Source organism: Rutidosis leptorrhynchoides, chromosome 1 (genome assembly GCF_046630445.1).
Source record: "Rutidosis leptorrhynchoides isolate AG116_Rl617_1_P2 chromosome 1, CSIRO_AGI_Rlap_v1, whole genome shotgun sequence".
NCBI lineage: Eukaryota > Viridiplantae > Streptophyta > Magnoliopsida > Asterales > Asteraceae > Rutidosis > Rutidosis leptorrhynchoides.
The window spans coordinates 681,904,849-681,923,951 of record NC_092333.1 but is presented as its reverse complement, the minus strand read 5'-3'; the positions used below and the strand labels follow the sequence as shown (position 1 = coordinate 681,923,951).

The following is a 19,103-nucleotide window of genomic DNA, read 5'->3' as shown; positions in this document are numbered from 1 at the left end:
CTTAAGCCAACTACACTCTCCAAAATATTTAACTAATACAACTCTCAAACAAGGGTAAGAAAGAAAGAAACAATCAAATACTTAAAGTGTATTGATTGGTGCAAATTGGAATGAAGACTTAGCCCTCCTTTTATAACCAAGTTACCTACCTCCAACTTTCTCTTCCCACCTATGTGGGATAACATCCTTCACAAAGTAACCATATCAATTTTCTATCAAAAATAAAACCAACACCTTAATCATCTATTTATTAAATAAGTAAATTTAGTCATAGTTAATTGAATATACAGGAGTAAAACTCTTTATTATCAAATATATTTTTAATTTTAATATTTAATCCAACAATAATTCGACATTTTTGAGACAGAAGAATATTAAATGGGTGATGATATATACACAACCAATTTTTACAAATACACAACCAAATATGCTTTACAGAATTGTACAGTACAACACTGTAAAACATGTTTGGTTGTGTATTTGTAAAAATTGGTTGTGTATATATCAGCCTGTATATTAAAAGGGTAAGTGGGCCGACCCTGATTTAAGTCTTTACGGTCTTTTCGAAATTGGCCCATCTGTGAACCCTTGAAGTTCGAATAGAAAAGTACGAATAAAGAATTCAAGATATACTGAGAGCTAATTTAGTGATTTGTGAATCTATTGCCAATATGAAGCTACTATTGGGAGTGTATTGCCAAACCATTGACAATCTAAACTTGTTATTTATTTAGTGAATTTCAAGCTTTTTCTATCACATGTGTTTTGCAATATTTTATTGTACAATTTGCATCAGAAGTTATACTATGTATTTATTAATTAATATAGTGAAGTGTCATGATTGAGAGTGAAATTTGATGAGTTAGTGATAGAAAAGAAATAGTGATGTGGCGCTGATGTGGGAGTGTGTTAATTTAATGAAGGCGGGTTTGGAATGATCTAACTAAATTGTAAAGGGACGATGATCAGGTACAAACCCTAGTTTATATTATTTGTAAACTAATTTTACTGTGTTCTTATTATTGTTATAGTCATAGTCATTTTCGAAAGAATAATTTTTTTATATTGGAATACATTCAAGATTCAATTGCATTAGGTATAAGGTATATATGCATTATTCATTGAGCCATTATCTTAATGGTATGCTAATTGGGGCTGATTGACAGAAAGTGCATAACAATACGATTATGAGTATTTACAAACGGGGGTTTAGGCCGACTTTATGCTAAAGTAGAACTTATATGCGAAATTTTGAGTTTTATAAGAACTTTTGAGTTTGAATTTTGACTTTCTTTAGTATATGTCAAAAGTCAAAACCTTTATAGCACTACTATACCCAAGTCTAATACTCGAACTAGCAAAAATGTCCCAGCTTGGTGGTGCTATGGAGTATATATTAATTTTAGTGTGCATTGTAATAATAGTAACTGTTTTTATACTTGATAACTTAATATCTATTTGTACAAAGATATGTTTTCAGTATATACACAAATACATTATGTGTGAAAGTGATGAATCCATATATAACTATGGTATTTGGCTCTTTAATTATGTGTTAAATTCTGCAAACCAAAGGCCGCCTATCGAGCATCTAAGTGTGTGATTGATAGACCATTGATTGAACCTTCTGGATTGCTATCTGTAGAAGAGAAGTCAGCGTCTAATAAATCTGTTCCAATAAAAAATGCTGGTTGTTTAGGTGTTGGTAATGCACCTTCGCCGTCCAACATCCGAACCACAGATGACATGTTTGGTCTGTTTTCTGCATTTTTTTGAACGCATAACAACCCAATCGCGACTGATCTCTTAACTTCGTCTGGATGGCATGATTCTGATAAACTTGGATTCATCAATTCTATTGACCTTCCTTAGTTGTATACACTCCATGCCTGAATATATTGTAGATATTAATGTGTATTAGTTAAAGTCAAATTGTGAAGAATGCTAACATGAAATCCACTTTTTGTCAATGTGTCATATAATAGTTTATCGCTACTGGAAAGGTAACAGAACATCCAAATTTTGTCAAGGAATGAGTCTAAATCAGTTTGTCAATGTATGGTATGTTGAAAAACAAATTGAAATTACACTCATTTTTCTATGGGAAAAGTTTGAATGTTACATGTTTACCTTGCTAAAAATTGAATCTTATAAACCTGTTTTGCCACCAATTGAATATTACACACTTTTTCTAGGAGAGAGGCATTAGTATATAACCTAGTGGTTGCGGCCTTGACATCTTTGCAAGAAGTCTCAGGTTCAAATCTTGGGGTGGCCAGGGAAGGGTTGGAAACAGTCAGTGAGTAATCCTGACTGCGTACAGTAGAATATGGGTTTGGATTACTCGCCCTCGCGGGTAACCCGGACAGGGAAAACCTTAGAACTTTGAACAAATTTTCACAAGATAGCCCAGTGGTTGGGGCCAGAGTTCCTTGCAAGATGTCTCAGGTTCGAATTCGAATCCCGTCTAGGACGAATATTTTGTGGTGACCAGGGTTGGAAGCCTTCCAGCCCTGCTGGGCTGCGTACACAAGAGTATGAGTCGGATTATTCGCCCTCCTAGGTAGCACGAACAGGAAAATAGCTTCTACCTTTCTAGAGGCATTAGTATATAACCTACATAACAAATCTTGGATTTAATGCTATCTTTCTTGTCAATCTGCCGTAGTATGACATTGTGCCATTTATATAATTAGTTTGTCATTACTAAACTTACATGTCCGGTAAGATTATTTCCATGCTTGGGATGGTTGAATCCTCTATTTTTCTTTCCACTCACTATCTCCAACACCAAAACGCCAAAGCTAAACACATCTGACTTTATTGAGAAGATACCATTAATTACATACTCTGGCGGCATGTAACCACTGCACGCATCAAAATCAAAATGTCAATAAAAGCAATACCAATGAGTTGAACTACAGTAGAAGGAAAATTTGTTTAGAATGACTTAGTATGTGCCAACAACTCTTTGTGTATTTCCTTGGGTCTCGTTACCTCCAAAACTTCGAGCTAGGCCAAAGTCTGATATTTTAGGGTTCATATCATGATCAAGTAGAATGTTGCCAGCTTTAAGATCTCTATGAATGATTCTTAACCGTGAATCATGATGCAGGTAAAGAAGTCCTCGTGCAATCCCTTTGATGATGTTGAAGCGCTTCGGCCAATCAAGGAGCACATCTTGGTTATCACTAAATATGAATGAGTCTAAGCTTTTATTGGGCATGTACTCATAGACTAATAGTCTCTCATCTCCTTTTATGCAACATCCAAGTAGCTTCACAAGATTACGATGTTGAAGTCTCGAAATACAAATGACTTCATTCTTGAATTCCTCAACTCCTTGGTTGGAAGTCGTGCAGAGACGTTTTACTGCAATCTCTATCCCAACCTCTAGCACACCCTGAAGAATTCCATTTTTTAATGCAAGTAATTTCACAATCTTATATGTACCTTTTGTTTAGATCACTTACTTATAATTTGTGGATTGGGTACTGTTGTTTTTGAAGTGTAGGTTCATAGTCTTTCCTTTCTAAAAAAGTAAATAAATACGAGTAAAAAAGTGTGTATATTCATTTTCTTGGTATTAGTTACCTTATAAACCACTCCAAATCCACCCTCTCCAAGTTTATTATTGGTTGAAAAATTGGCAGTAGCAGTAGCTATTGTAGTAAAGCTAAACAATGGTACTTCTTCATTTCCATCCTCCATTAATTGCTCATTATTCTTTTTTCTCTGTACGGAGATCAACCAGATCGAGATGAAGCCTATGAGAAGAACCCCTGGTACTGTTACACTTAAGATTACCTTAATGTTCGCTCCATCTTTCTTTTTGGAAGTCGATAAAGCAACTGTAATTGTATGATATTAGTATAGAAATGATGTTAGCTTGCAATGTCATAACAGTATTGTAACAAGTGATTTGTAATTTTACCTAATTCAGATGAAGCCATTCTTACAAATATATCTCGACCATTAGTAGGAGACTCACGCATGTCTATAAGATCTTCAAACCAATGCACGCAGCCTTTTCCTCCTAAAGTGTCGTCGGGGATTGCATAAGCCATACAAGTACAATTCTTTAAACATTTTGCTTCACATTCCTCTGAAGTCATGCTCATGTTGAACCATGTACCTTCTGTGTCTGGCAAACTAAATTTAGAGTATTTGATAAACCCATCTGATCCGTTTTTGCAATCTAAGGGTGTTCGCCTAACACAACCACCTGACCAATCTGCTGTTTCCCAACCCTTTTCGTTTCTGGGCACAAATCTTTCCTTATCCAAGCAAGAACACGACTGCTGTGTCTAACCAACATTGCAGGTTCCATAAGCACTACATATGTTATACGTATCACAAATATCTGCCGGAAATTTGAAACCAAGTTTCCACTTATTACCATCTTCTGCCCATGCCCAATATTGTAATTCTCCAGAAGAATTCAAGGTCAGCCTCGTTACAAGAGAACTGTTCTCAGCGTAATATTTAACTGACACCTCCTCCTCAGTTATAATTACACTGTATATCAGACTCAAGCTTTTGTCAAAAATAGAATCCCCTGTAACCCGTAAGTTTCTCCATGGTCCGTTCCGGAAGTTGACCACTGCACCTTGTTTTAGTTTGCATTCTGGATAGCCGTCGGTGACCGGCTCCCAGGTAAATTCGCCTGGAGTTGGATCTTGACTACTTTTCCATGAGGTTAGATGCCAATTAATGCCTCTCAAGTAATCTATACCTATCTTCATGTTATGTAGAATTGTATCAGTTGGATAATCAAAACTCTGCCACATCATCTTCCCATGTTCGTCTATCAAGACTAGATTTCCGGTGTCATGAAGCTTTGCTGTAGCATTCGGTGATGTCGTCGTTGTGTTGGATGTCCAAATCATGCTCATATTGTTGAAGATTACCAGGCTTCCCGGATCAACAACTTTTAACACGAGTGGCGATTCACTACTGGGTGGTGGTGGGTGGTTTCTGTTGGCAACCCAGACTGGTGATCTAACAGTGTCTTGCTTGTACCAAATACCAAGATACCTGTTCTTAGAGTTATCTGGCTTGAAAAACCCAAGTTCGAAAATTCTGGTTTGTGACACCAACGTGTCTCCTTCTGTCAAGAACTGTGAATTCGAAATGATATTGAGTTCTGCAGTGTTGATTTTGTTTATAATAACAAAAATTGAAATATGGATGCTCCCTCCATTTTTCAGCAAACAGCAATTAAGGATTTACATGTTCTCTTTTGGATGTTATGATGAGTGTTCAAGTTTCATTTGTCTTCCAGGGATTAATCACCAAGTTGGTGTATTGTGAAACGTGTCAAATATTCGCATACATCTTAGTCAAATAAGAGTATAAGACTCACCCTCTCCGGGTTTCCTGAATTTTAAAAATCCTACAATTCTTGAAACTTTTTCTTCTTTCTGGCCCACCATCACATTCATCGTGTGAGGATATTTGGTGAGTAAACTTAGAAAGTGATATTGCTGTGGTATTCACGATTAATTATATGGACCAAATGAGTTTGGTAGGGTTTACTGAAAGGGCAAGGGAGATTTTTCGTTTGTTTTGATGTTTATGTTGCGTGTTAATGGATAATTTAGTCTCCTATTATATCATCAGTACCAGTATTAAAATTAGGGTATGTTTGGCAAAACTAGCTGGAAGCTGCAAGCGTTTAGCCGCAGGCGTTTAGCTCCAAGCGTTTAGCTGAAAGTGTTTAGCTGAACCTTCTTAAATGTATTTAATTGTTTGACAAAGTAGCTGGAGCTGTTATAAAATAATTAAAATGACAAAATTGGACACTAGAAAAAAAATACTTAAATATTATTATTTTAGTTTAATAAAACATAGTCATTACCAAATAACCGAAAACATATATAATACTACTAATAACCGAAAACATATATAATACTACTAAATTATTAAAAACACTTGATATTAAATAATATCATCTTATTTTAGTGAAACAAGTTATTAACAAACAACAACAAAAAAAAAAAAAAAAAAAAAAAAAAACATAGTATAATGAACCCCGCGACTCGCGGAGTTTGCAGCCTCGAATACCGCGACTCGCGGAGCCATATATATATATATATATATATATATATATATATATATATATATATATATATATATATATATATATATATATATATATATATATATATACAATATATATACAACAATAAAAAACAACAAAAAACCTCAATTTCATATGTGTGGGGTATGAGATGGAAATGAATTAGATATAACAATTTAAAAAAAAAAAAAACTTCAAATTAAAGTTAAAAATTAAACAATATGTTAATCTACATACTTAATGTTCAATTTTAAAGATAATACGAGTGGTATATTTTATAATTTTTCTATGACAATGGTCTTAAATACACTCTAAAGTATTGTAAATTTAATAATCATTATTCAAAAATAATACGTAAATCGTATCTACAATGATTTAATACATAGAAAAATCCATAATTAAATTACTATAATTTTATTCAACTGTACTTGTATTCATTAAAAAAATATACTCCGTAACTAATAAAAATACAATGAATGAGGCAATATTCATGAATCCTTGGAATTGGAGTTTGACTCTAGTTAGAATTAGAATGATTATTATTAAAAATTAAATTAAATTTGCTAAGTAATAAGAAAAAAATAAAAAACACCTTTTGAATAGTCATTTCACGTAGCAATCCGTATAAGATAGTGGATATAGGGGCTGAGATAAAGTATTAAAGTTGGGGACTAAAGCCATACATACATACTATAATATTAAAGGATATGATAATTAGATATTTCAATAAACCGTCATCTTCTTTGTATAAACACCAACGCATGCAACTTTATTCTCTCTCAAACATAAACCCTAAATTCTTTAATCGTCCTCCATAGCTTAAGGAAAATTACATCAATATTACGTTATTAATCCAAAAATATCATATAACCCGATTAAATAATTTATAATCAGTTTCTTCAATTATAATTTTTTTTTTTCGAAATAAAAATATGATGCCCCCTGTTTTTTATTGCCCAGTGCGATTGCACGCTCGGCCTGGCCCCAGTTCCGACCCTATTTTGATGTTTTAAGTTTATTAAGTCAGCTGTCCTCGTTAGTAACCTACAACTAGTTGTCCACAGTTAGATGTACAGAAATAAATCGATAAATATTATCTTGAATCAATCCACGACCCAGTGTATACGTATCTCAGTATTGATCACAACTCAAACTATATATATTTTGGAATCAACCTCAACCCTGTATAGCTAACTCCAACATTCACATATAGAGTGTCTATGGTTGTTCCGAAATATATATAGATGTGTCGACATGATAGGTCGAAACATTGTATACGTGTCTATGGTATCTCAAGATTACATAATATACAATACAAGTTGATTAAGTTATGGTTGGAATAGATTTGTTACCAATTTTCACGTAGCTAAAATGAGAAAAATTATCCAATCTTGTTTTACCCATAACTTCTTCATTTTAAATCCGTTTTGAGTGAATCAAATTGCTATGATTTCATATTGAACTCTATTTAGCGTTTAATTTGAGAGCTTTTAAGAGCTTCTTCAATCTCACTAAAAGCTTTAACCTCTTCTAGCCAAACAAAGCTTTTTATTAAATAAGAGTTTTTTCATAAAAGTTAAAAAGCTAAAAGCAGTGGCGAGTGTACACTATAGGGTATGGGGTCCTATGACTCCACTAGTGGGAATTTTTTTTACAATTTATACTTCAAATTGTACATGATACCACTAAATTTAAATATATGACCCCATATATTTTTAAAATTTGTACTTTTTCTAGGTAAATAACCACTAAAGTACCCTTCAAATATAATTAGCCTTAAAATTTTTTTTAGGACCTCACTGACATTTCATCCTAGAATCGCCACTGGCTAAAAGCTCCAAAAAGCTTCAAAAAGCTCCGTGCCAAACATAATACGGAGTAGGTAAACGACAATTTTAGAGTAAAAACATAAAACGGCAATCCCACCTTTGTCAATATTAGTATTAGTAATAGTAATATACGGTAATTATAATTATAATTATAGATAAATAAATAAATAAATCTATGTTGGCACTTGGCACCATTCGATGGATCTTGACTATTCACTTGGCACTTGGCGCTTGGCACCTGGCACCATAAATAAACAAACAATTCTCGAAATGGAAATTCTGAATCGACCCCATCATTATGACTACTTCCACTTTCTTTCTTTTCTTAATAATAAAATAAATAAATAATAATAATTTTTTGTTTTCTTTATTATTCTGTTTTTTTTTCCAATTAAAATTTTGGTGCTTATCTATACCGATTTTTTTTCTCGGAAAAAGTCTTGTATTAATTGAAACGATCTTTATCAAAACGATGAAGATATTGAGATACAATGACGGAGTAAAAACTCGGCCCATACAAGAAATTACAAATTGAGATAAGGAACTAAAAACATAATAATGACGGGTTATGATCCCATACATAATATTGAGACCCGTTGCAAATCTTAAGATTTGTTGCCAAAAGAAAAGTCTTAAGCTTGATGTTACGAACCAAAACCGATCTACACGTGACTTTCCGGTTGAATATGAAATCATTTCTTGCCAACCAAATTGCCCAAACCGTTGCGGGACCGATCAACATTCAAAACTTGGACGCTTTAATACCCATACCATAAAACCAATCAAAAGAAAAGTCTTCAATTGAGGCCGGAATAACCCACACAAGGTTCCACCAAGAAAAAAGAGCCGACCAAATCTTGAACACCCACTTACAATGTAACAAAAGATGGTTGACCGTTTCGACTTCTTCCAAACACCAAATACACAAATTGAATTGTGAAGATGGTAAGATATGTCTTTTAGTAAGGACATCATACACGGGATGACTATTACGGATTGCAAGCCGATGAAATACCATAACTTTAGACGGGACGTTATTGCCCCAAATGACTTTAGGCCACGTCGGAGGATCAACAAAGATAGTTTGTACAAGAATTCGAACCGCATCCGCAACCGAGTAGTCACCTTCCGAGGAGGCTGACCAAATTAACCTATCCTCAACAGCTTCGTCCAATTGGACATTTGATAACAGGAGGCCCATTTCATCCATTTTAATCGAGTTAAACAAAGACATGGGCCGAACTAGGCCAACATCCCAACCAACAGTCTGGAATAATCACGAGAAAAGCGTTGACTAACCGTGGCCATGGGGAGGCGACTTGATTCGAAAAGAGAAGGAAAAATATCTTTTAAAATGCAACCATTAATCCAAGCATCGTGCCAAAATAGAATGTTAGCACCATTCCCTACCTTCCATTTCCACACATTCGGCCAACTATACCATGAATGGACGAATCGTGTTGCAAATGAACCAAGTCCCTCCAAATAGGAGAAAGTTGAGATACATTTATAGAAGACACGTTGTACATTAACTTTCTTCCAAAAGAGAAACCAAAAGAGGACGTCACAATAGACTTTCAAAGACAACGCTTATTGGAATTGAAACTTTCCCACCATTTAACTAGCATTGCTAAATTTTTAATACGGAGTGGAGTGACACCTAACCCACCCAAATCTTTGGGAAGACACACCGTATCCCATTTAACTAAACACGTTTTCTTTTTGAGACAATCACCACCCCAAAGGAAATTTCTCCGGTACCGTTCAAGTTGTTTGATAATCGCCACCGGTGTTTTATAAATGGCCATATAATGAAGTGGTAGGTTAGATATAACCGCATTTACCATAACCAAACGACCACCAAGATAAATACATCTCCCTTTCCACTCGGCAAGTTTCTTTTTGAACTTTTTAACAATTGGGTCCCACATAGCAATTCGATTAGTATTGAGACCAATCGGGATACCAAGATACTCCATAGGAAACGAACACACTTTACACTTGAAAATAGCCAAAAAAACTAATCATGTCTTATTTAGAAACGTGAATGCCATATAAAGTGGTTTTAATAGCATTCATTTGAAGCCCGGATAATTGAAAAAACAAACCCATAATGAACTTGATACGGTTTAGCTCTCGAGTGTTAGGTTGTGCAAAAATAATCGTATCATCCGCAAATTGCGAATGATTGATGGACAAATTATTACCACACTTGCACCCCTCCAAAAAGCCATTGGCTAAGTCCCGTGATAGTAGTTTACTCAAGACCTCGGCAATAATAATGAACAAAAAAGGCGACAACGGGTCACCTTGCCGAAGTCCACGATGCATTACACCTTCACGAGACGGAGACCCGTTTAAAAGAACCGAGAAAGAAATGTTTGAGATACAAGTAGCAATTCATGAAATAAACTTTGACCCAAACCCCATTTTGTGTAAGACCATGAGCAAGAAGTCATGAGAGACACAATCGTACGCTTTTGAGAAGTCGATTTTGATCAATATGAGAGGCTTCTTTGTAGACTTAGCCAGATGAACGACTTCGTTTACAACCATAACACCATCCGTTAGTAGCCTTGAAGGAAAAAACCCATTTTGATTCTCACTTATAATTGACGGGATTGCGAGTTTTAACCTATTAGCAATTGTCTTGGCCAATATCTTATACGAAGCGTTGATTAAACTAATGGGGCGCATTTGATCCATGTTTCTTGCGGAATTAGACTTTGGATTCAACACTATATATGAAGAATTAAAACCTTTTGGAAAAGAAAGTGAATCATGAAATTGAGAAAACATCTCCATAATATTATCTTCTAAAAAATATCACCCTTTCTTAAAAAATTGCAACAAAAAATCATCCGGACCGGGCGTTTTGTTTCCATCGAACCCCTTAATAATAGACAATACCTCAGTAGCCAAAAACTGATTCTCAATCAGTGAACTAGCATCCACAGGAACTTGGCCAGGCCAAGTGAGGCCCATTCTATATCGATACAGTCAGTTCTCGAAGGCAATTTAGCAAACAGGTTTTTAAAAAAAGAGACACCATGTTCTTTTACTAACAGAGGGTCATCAACCCATAAAGCATTGATTTGCATACCTGCAATATAAGAAGATTGTTGCCGAATGCGTGAGACAAGATGAAAAATCTCGAGTTTTTATCTCCTAACTTCAACCAATGAATGTAGCCTTCTTTTCGATTCAATTTTAATGGAGAACTGTTTTTTCCACGACTTCAAGACTGCCAATTAACAGATTTCACTTTGAGATAGATCACGACTCTTATAGCAGTCCTTTATTCTTTTGATATCAGCCTCTATAACCTTTAGGTTACTTTCATTCTTATCTTGATGCGACAGACTCCATGTTTTAATATCAGTTTTTAACAATCTCAATTTCTTGTTAATCAAAAAAGCAGCCCACCCCTGAATAAAATACTCATTCCATCTGTTTTCACAGAACTGAATAAAACCTTTTTCAGAAATCCAACTGTTATTAAAACGAAAGGGCCTTAAACCCCAATATAAAATTTTTTTGGCCCAAATTAAGGGTTTATGATTAGAACGATCCGGTTGATCCGTTTGAAGAATTGCATCGGGCCACAAAAGAGCCCACTTATTGTTGATAAAGACTATCAATACGAGAAAATTTGCAGCCTTCCCACGTAAACTCATCATTAGCTAAACATTGATCAAAGATGTTGGCTCGATTAATAAAACAATTAAAAGATGCAATGCTATTGAGATCATTAACTTCTCGTAACCTTTCTTCCGGACGACATACCGAATTGAAATCTCCCATGAAACATAAGGGCCCCGGCCATTTATTAGCAATAGAGACTAATTGTGCCCAAACAAACCTCTTCTTTCATTCATTATGAGGTGCATAAACATTAACAGTAAGCATAATTTGATTGTTAGGGATATAACTCATTATGGTTGCAATCCAATGCTTACGAGCCCATGCTTGAACTAAAGAGAAAAAATCTAATCTCCACATAGATAAGAGTCCTCCCGATCGACCACAAGCTTCCACTTGAATTGAATCAAAAGCATAATGCTTCCAAATTTCATTTAAGGTAGTTTGTGCCACTACTTTCACCATAGTTTCTTGTGTAGCTAGGAATTGAATTTGAAAACAGTTGACTGATTTACCCGCCATACGACCTCTCGACTTGTTCCCGAGGCCTCGGTTATTCCGCGAGGCGATCCTCATGGTTTCAAATTATTGGTAGGAGTATCATCATCGGCCATGTTTTGCATCATTACTCCAAAATTGGTCATCTCCTCTTTGAAAGAGATTTTTTTCCCCAAACTTGTTTTGATTAATTTTCCCCGTTTTCACTGATGTACCATTGCCAACAACATGATCAATTTCACTTTCGGTATCAAAAACATTAGAAAGATTATTGATTTGATCGACCCATTCATTCACAATATTTTTACCTTTATCATTTGGTTTGCACCCCTTTGAATTCACATCAGTAGGCTTTGAAGGGGAAACCGACTTACCAGCTAATTTAGAGTCGATAGGAGAAGCAGGCTTACACCTAATTTTGAGCTTTTCACACGAGTCTTCACACCATGGTCTTGATTGTGGAGATTTGAAGGAATGATCTTAGACACAAAAGATTGTTCAAAAACAGGAGGAATAAAATTCTTCACTTGAGAATTTGAAAGGATCGACCTTTTTAGTGAAAAAAAAGAGGGTAGGATAGTCATTTAAATTTAGGTTAAAAGGGTCATTTTTCAAGGGATGAATGGGTGCAGAGAGTGACTCATCATCGTTAACCATATTTACACTATCTTGTCCCATACTTTTAGCTTTGAAAAGAGACATTTTTTTTTCTCTTTTTTTGACTTCCTGAACTGAACTTGCCATGCCTATCCTTTTGTTCCTTAACCGCTTTAGACACCTTTTCTATAGAGTTATGGATCACATTTGAGTTGTTTACCCAACTAGGAGCATTTGACTTTTGAGGGGTTCGAAAATTCAAATCCATTTCAGTAACGTCTACTTCTCCATCTTCCAAATGAGTTTCTTTCACGTTCCGTTGAGATTCAGGTACCGGAATTTCAGGTTGCTCACCGGACCTATTTTCTTTTGGGATGTCGACCCCTTCTTGTAACATCAAGTTGTATTCCTCAATGATAACCTCACTAACCGTTTCCATAAAATCCTCTTCGATAACCTCTTCGACCCACACCTTACCAATGGGACAATTATTCAAATAAGCCTGAACATATTGATGAATTGGACCCGGTTCATATGTTTCAACAAGAGCTTGCAAAACATCCGGTCGTTGAAGATTATGAGACAAAACATCAACGTGTAAAACCCTTCCAAAGGCACAAGCAGCTTCAATTGTGCAGTTGGCAGAACAAACATTATAAGGAATCCCTTTGACTGCAAGTTTTGTGATTCTAGAAAACTTATTCTTGTAGTTTATCATTGGAATAACTTGAGTGAATTCCAACTCGTTGTTCGTCTGCCCCTTCGTCATTCTCTTAAAGCTTTCTTCATCCTTACAAGATACAATATAACCATACGAACCCCAAGTAGACACTGACAGAATACTAATTGATCTATCTTTTAACCAATTAAACAATTTTAAAGCTTTGATAGGAACGTTATCTACAATAAGTGCCATCAAATGTAAACGGTCCGTTACCTCCTGATTAATATCCAAATCTATAACCTTGATGTTCATGCCTGAAGGATTCTGTTTTGATGACCGTTGAACTGCTGGATCTGATGGCTGTTGAACTACTTTTGGGCGTTTATTAACATCAAACGATGTAGCAAACTTGGTATTGAGTTCTTTTTTAGCGTAACCAACAAACATAGGACGGCCGTTAATTATTCTGCCATTCATCTCTTGCATGACCCTTTTTGCTTGATATAAGTGTTGAAAATTTACAAAAGCAAAGTTTCTAAATTGTTTCCAGGAAATTCCTTCAATCGAGCCAAAATTGCATAAATTGTTATAAATTGTTTCCCGGTTTGTGAATTTCGATAGACCCCCAAAAACAGAGTAGATTTTTGAGGATAATCATGGATTGTAGATTGTTTGTGATTAGGAATTTGTTGAGTAAATTTGTGTTGTTTTTTGATTAGAATTGAATTTGGGAAAGTAGGTTTGAATTTTGGGTTTCATAATTGTATGGAGAGAGAATTTTTTGGGAGAGCCATATTTTTTTTATGGATACCGATTACGCCTGGCAAACGGGTCAGGTTGGGTCGGTTTGGGTAACGGGTCAATATGGTTTTGGGTTGAAATGGGTCATAGGTCAAACGGGACAATTTTTTAAACGGGTCAAAATGGTTCAGGTTGGGTCGGTTTGGGTAATGGGTCGAAACGGGTCACAGGTCAGTTGGGTCAAATGGGTCAAATAGGTTACATCGCTTTTTTTACATTTATTACATTATTTTAGTTATTATTATTTATTATATATACATAAGAACTATTAATAAACATAATAAATGATATAACCATAAATGCTTTCATAAACTTTTGACGGATGAAACTTTTTGTGCTCGACCCATTTGACCCGTTCACAAAACCCATTTGACCCATTTCTATTTATTGATTTTTGAGTATTGATACCCATTAGACCCGTTCCTACAGTTTTTTTTATAGGACTCAATAGGTTGGAGAGAAACACATTTAGATCTTTTTTTAAGTTTTAATTTACATTTTTAGACTTGATTTTTCTCAAGACCCAATTGACCTGAAAGTTTGACCCATTTGACCCAAATTTGAGTGTATGGGTCACAATTGCCAGGTCTAATACCGATTATATAGATGTTACAGTAACTTTTGTCATTTTTTAATTTTAATTCTTTTTTAGTTTATTAGTAGTATTCTATATATTTTTATAACTACATAATTATAACTAAATAATATAAAACAAACAATTGACAATAATAAATAATTTGATTTTAATTATCTAATCAAGATCTACAAATGAAGACGTATAATTGGTACGTTTAAGTTGAATGTACATATTTTATTGATTTTTATATGGACGTTTTCATTCACCATCATATTTATATGGATTTAATTGAGAATGTGTTTTAAAATAATTGTCTACTTTGTCACTTAAATTTGTCTTAGAATAAGTGTCAACTTTCAAAATGTACTAACTATTACTTCATCCGTTCAAAAATAATTGTCCATATTATTATTTTTGTTTGTCTCAAAAATATTTTTCCTTACTTAAATAACAACAAAAAAATCATCGAAGTTCCAATAATGCCCTTTTTGTTATTGAAATTGTGATATTCGATATGACAACTAATATATCAATTAACCAATTAATCTTTATAACAACTTAGGGCCTGCTGATTGAAAATGTGATATTTGACCTGGCAAGTAATATATCAATTAACCATTAATCTTTAATGGTTCTGGAATTTTTGGTTGTGTGATATATGTGGGGTGGCCGAAGTTTGGAAATGCTTCAACTCAAAGATCCACAGTATTCAAAGACGCGTCCATTTTAACCTTGTTCCTAATTTTTTGGTTATCAGGGGTCTTCATTTGTGTGTGGTTATGGCTGACAAACGACCTGTGGAGGACTCGAAATTAAGGAACTTTATGGTTAAACACAAGATCTTCGTTTCTTCAGTTTGTAAAGTGGGTTTGTACGGTTGCATTGTTCAATGTCAAGATGATGCGTGTTTGGAAAGGCTGTTAGGTACGGCGAGTGGTTTGGATTTCGTTTCAACTGTCTCTCTAGCCGCAAAAGCTAGTTGTTTCTTCAGGTTCGTCTGGCTTGAAATTTGTGCTGTCCTGATCACTTTTATGTCGGAGAAAAATCCGACAACTATAGCTAATCATTTCGGTGAAGTTTTGTTAGTTTCAAATTGTTCTGTTTCAATTGGGAATGCTGGATCTTTGTTTGTGTTTGTTGAATCACGATCGGTTAAACATATACACGAGCTCATTGAGGTCGCTTTGGTGGAGCCGTACGTTTGCCTTAAAACGAAAGTGTGAGTTAATGTGGTAAATGATCCCATTTTGGTTGATAGAATGCTTAATGATGGTTCTTCTTCGGATTGGATTGCTTCTTTGAATCAGAATCATTTGGTGCATACGGATGAACGGGTAGTCGGGTCTTTGATTGATGTTGCTGTTGTTGCTCGCCGAACCGGTTCATGTTGTTATTGTGCTTGAGGTTTTCGATTCGGTCATTAACAGTAGGTAGATTTTAAGTCCTGAAAAGGAGGTGATTCTTCAAGATAATGGTGTGCCTGTTGTTGATGTTGATCACCTTGTTGATGTTGATCACCTTCCATATCGAGCTCAATATATGGAGATAAATGTTGTGTTTGAGGGTCTAGGATATGGAAACAAAAAGAGAGAGTTAAACGAGATCGGAGTTGTGGATACGGGCCATGTTACAAATTAACGTAGCGGTAGGGAGACTCTTCTGCCTTTTGAGAAGGAGTCGTCGGGTTCGTTTGTTGTTGGTAAGAATGTGTCTCGTGATTTGTGTGCTTTTTAGAATGTTTCTTGTAGTGGTGTTTGCAGGGATCGTTTTAAGCATATCAAAACAGCTCGGACTCCTAGGAAGAAGTTTTTATTGCTAAAAGATGGTGCTAAGAAGGTAATCAAGGGCAAGGGTGCCTCTTTTCGACTACGTGATAACGATAACGAAAAGGATAAAGCTAAAAATAAGGTTGCGATGGGTAGTTCATTTAGTTTACGGGATTGCAGTGACGATGATGAAGAGGGGTGTGCGATCCCAATTTCATTTAAAGATGCTCAAGTGGACGGGTCTTGCAAGTGGTCGTACGCGGGCTTGGGTTCGGGAAGCTCGTTAGTAAAAGGGGGGTTTTTTTGGATGAGTTTAAAGAGCGTGCTTTTAGTCCTCCTCCGCCGGGTACTAACATTGGTGACGGGACAGGAAGCGGTTCGACTTTTTCGTTCAAGACTAGTTCGGGCAATGACATCGACAACATCACCGGCGATGAGGTCATCGGTTAGTAGGGTTTGGAGTTGTTTTGTTAGTTAGTAGTTGACTTCGATGTTAGTGTGTTTTCTATTTTCGTGTTTTTTCATTGTTGTAGTTTGTTTGTCGTGTTGTGTGTTGGTTCTCGGCGGGGTTCGAGTCTATGTAGCTTTAGCTTTGTTAGTTATTTGTTTTCGAGCCTTGTCCGCCTTCGTTTCTTGTACTTTCTCTCTTTTTCTCTTTTCTAGAAAAAGTTTGGTATAAAGTTTTCGTATTTTCGCAAAAAAGAAAAAAAAAAAAAAACTTAGGGCCTGTTTACAAGTGTATTAATGGACTTAATGTTGTGGGAGTCTTATTTAGTCACTACCCTTACAGGGGCAGAACTATGTGGGTATTTTTTGTGCTCCTAGCGGATATTTTTTTTGTTCAAAAGTCTTCATAATTTTCCGTCAAAACTTCCGTATTTTGCCCGAAAGCCTTCGTATTTTGCCAAAAAACATCTGTATTTTGTCCAAAAAACTCCATATTTTATCCAAAAATCTCCATATTATGCCAAAAAAAATTGATGCGCTTTTAAAAAAATGTCACCCACGGTGAAAAAAATTTCTGCTTCCGCCACTATACCCTTACCTTACCTGTATACTTTTGACCCCTTACCTGTATACTTTTGACTTATTTCTATATGGAATGCTGAGTAGAGAGATTAACAGTCAGCCAGAAAAGTAGTGTCCTCGCCCATTCAACCAAAACATTTCCTATTATACCCTCTAACTTCCACCCAAATTAAAACGTCATCTCTTTACATTCTCAAACTTTCAACAACAAATCAAAACTATATCAAATTTCCACCTCTTTTTTCTTTCTAGTGTTGAATGTCGATATTGAACATCGTCAGACACCACCAAATCTTTTGCCGCCACTGAACTCTGACTTTAATAATAATAATAAAGATAACCAACTAATAATAGCAAAATGGAAACTCGCCAATTTAAAAAGCTGGCCAGTTAAATAATGAACATATTTTCGGTTTGAAGCAATGATTTCTTCTCCGATACTGGTGCTAAATAAGTAGGAAAATTAATACATTGAATGTAAAGTGTTGATGAAGTTTAAATCAAAATTACTTACATTTTCGGAAAATCTAGTGAGTGGTGCTGTGGAGGAATTGTGTTTATCTTTGATGTTACTTTTTAATGTATTTGTTTTGTGGTTTTGATTGAAAACTGTGCGCGAAACTAGGTGATACGGGCGGATATGGGTTAATTGAGATCACAAGCCCAACAACAGATGCAGAAGCAAATGAGCAGGCCCACGCTAGCAGGCCCAAGAGAACAAGAGGCCCACCAACTCGGTTCAAGGACTATCAGTTGAGAAGACGATGAACGTAACGACTTTGTACATGTGTCAGTTTGTAATAGGTCGATAGTTTAGTTTGTTGTAATAGTCAGTTGAGCTAGTTAAAACCAAATTGGATGTAACAGAATAGTTAATCAATGAATTTCAATCAACAATTTCCTTCTTTTTCCTCTCAATTTCTAGGAGATTAGCTCGTCTCGAATTAGAGCGTATTAATTGGTGCTTTCATTGTTCTTCGACCTGCAACAATGGCGGATTCATCAAATTCTCAAAATGAATTGCTCGAACGAATGACTGATCGATTCATTCAAGCATTACAACCTTTCTTGGTTGCATTAACACCTCCAAATCCAACACCACCAAATAATAACTTTCAACAACAAAGAAATGCAATACCTGGTAATGATGTTCAAGTTCAATTTCCAGCTAAGAAGTTTTCCATGGAGTTTCCAAGGTTTAGTGGTGGAGATCCATCAGAGTGGTTGTATAAAGCTGAAAAGTTCTTTTTACTGCAAAACATTACAGAACAGCAGAAATTAGCATATGCATCTATGCACTTAGATGGTATGGCTAGCAGTTGGTTTCAGTGGGTAGAGATGACTAACCAAGTGCAATCTTGGGCTAATTTTACAATAGCATTGAAGGTTCAATTTGGCCCTTCTGCATATGAAGATCCTGTAGAAAAATTAACAAGTTTGTCACAAAAAGGTTCTGTGCAAGACTATCAATTAGAATTTCAGTCTCTATGCTGTAAAACAAGAGAACTTTCTGATAAAGTCTTGAAAAGCTGTTTCATTGCTTGTTTGAAACCTGAAATAAAAAGGGAGGTTAAGTCAAAAACTCCATTTTCTTTAACTCAAGCTATTGGGTTAGCTA

The 19,103-nt window shown here is 35.4% G+C and overlaps 2 protein-coding genes and 1 pseudogene across 2 annotated transcripts; all 3 read right to left on the bottom strand.

The window, feature by feature from the left end:
* Positions 1-1,392: 1,392 nt before the first annotated feature.
* LOC139851987 (G-type lectin S-receptor-like serine/threonine-protein kinase At4g27290) lies at positions 1,393-5,444 on the bottom strand (annotated as a pseudogene).
* A 3,209-nt stretch (positions 5,445-8,653) lies between these two features.
* On the bottom strand, positions 8,654-9,121 carry LOC139851986 (uncharacterized). The gene has a single exon (XM_071841201.1). The coding sequence runs from the start codon at positions 9,119-9,121 to the stop codon at positions 8,654-8,656; it is 468 nt and encodes a 155-aa protein (XP_071697302.1).
* Positions 9,122-9,488: 367 nt separating this feature from the next.
* Positions 9,489-10,617, bottom strand: LOC139851979 (uncharacterized). Its single transcript, XM_071841187.1, has 2 exons — positions 10,354-10,617; positions 9,489-9,911 (listed from the first exon to the last, which is right to left on the bottom strand). Exons 1-2 carry the CDS (start codon positions 10,615-10,617, stop codon positions 9,489-9,491), a joined length of 687 nt encoding a protein of 228 aa, XP_071697288.1.
* Positions 10,618-19,103: the final 8,486 nt, after the last annotated feature.

Coding starts and splice junctions, on each gene's coding strand:
- LOC139851986 (XM_071841201.1), bottom strand. CDS start 9,121: ATGGATGAAATGGGCCTCCTGTTATCAAATGTCCAATTGGACGAAGCT.
- LOC139851979 (XM_071841187.1), bottom strand. CDS start 10,617: ATGGATCAAATGCGCCCCATTAGTTTAATCAACGCTTCGTATAAGATA. Junction 9,912..10,353: donor CTCATGACTTCTTGCTCATG/GTCTTACACAAA, acceptor GCTATTTTCAAG/TGTAAAGTGTGTTCGTTTCC.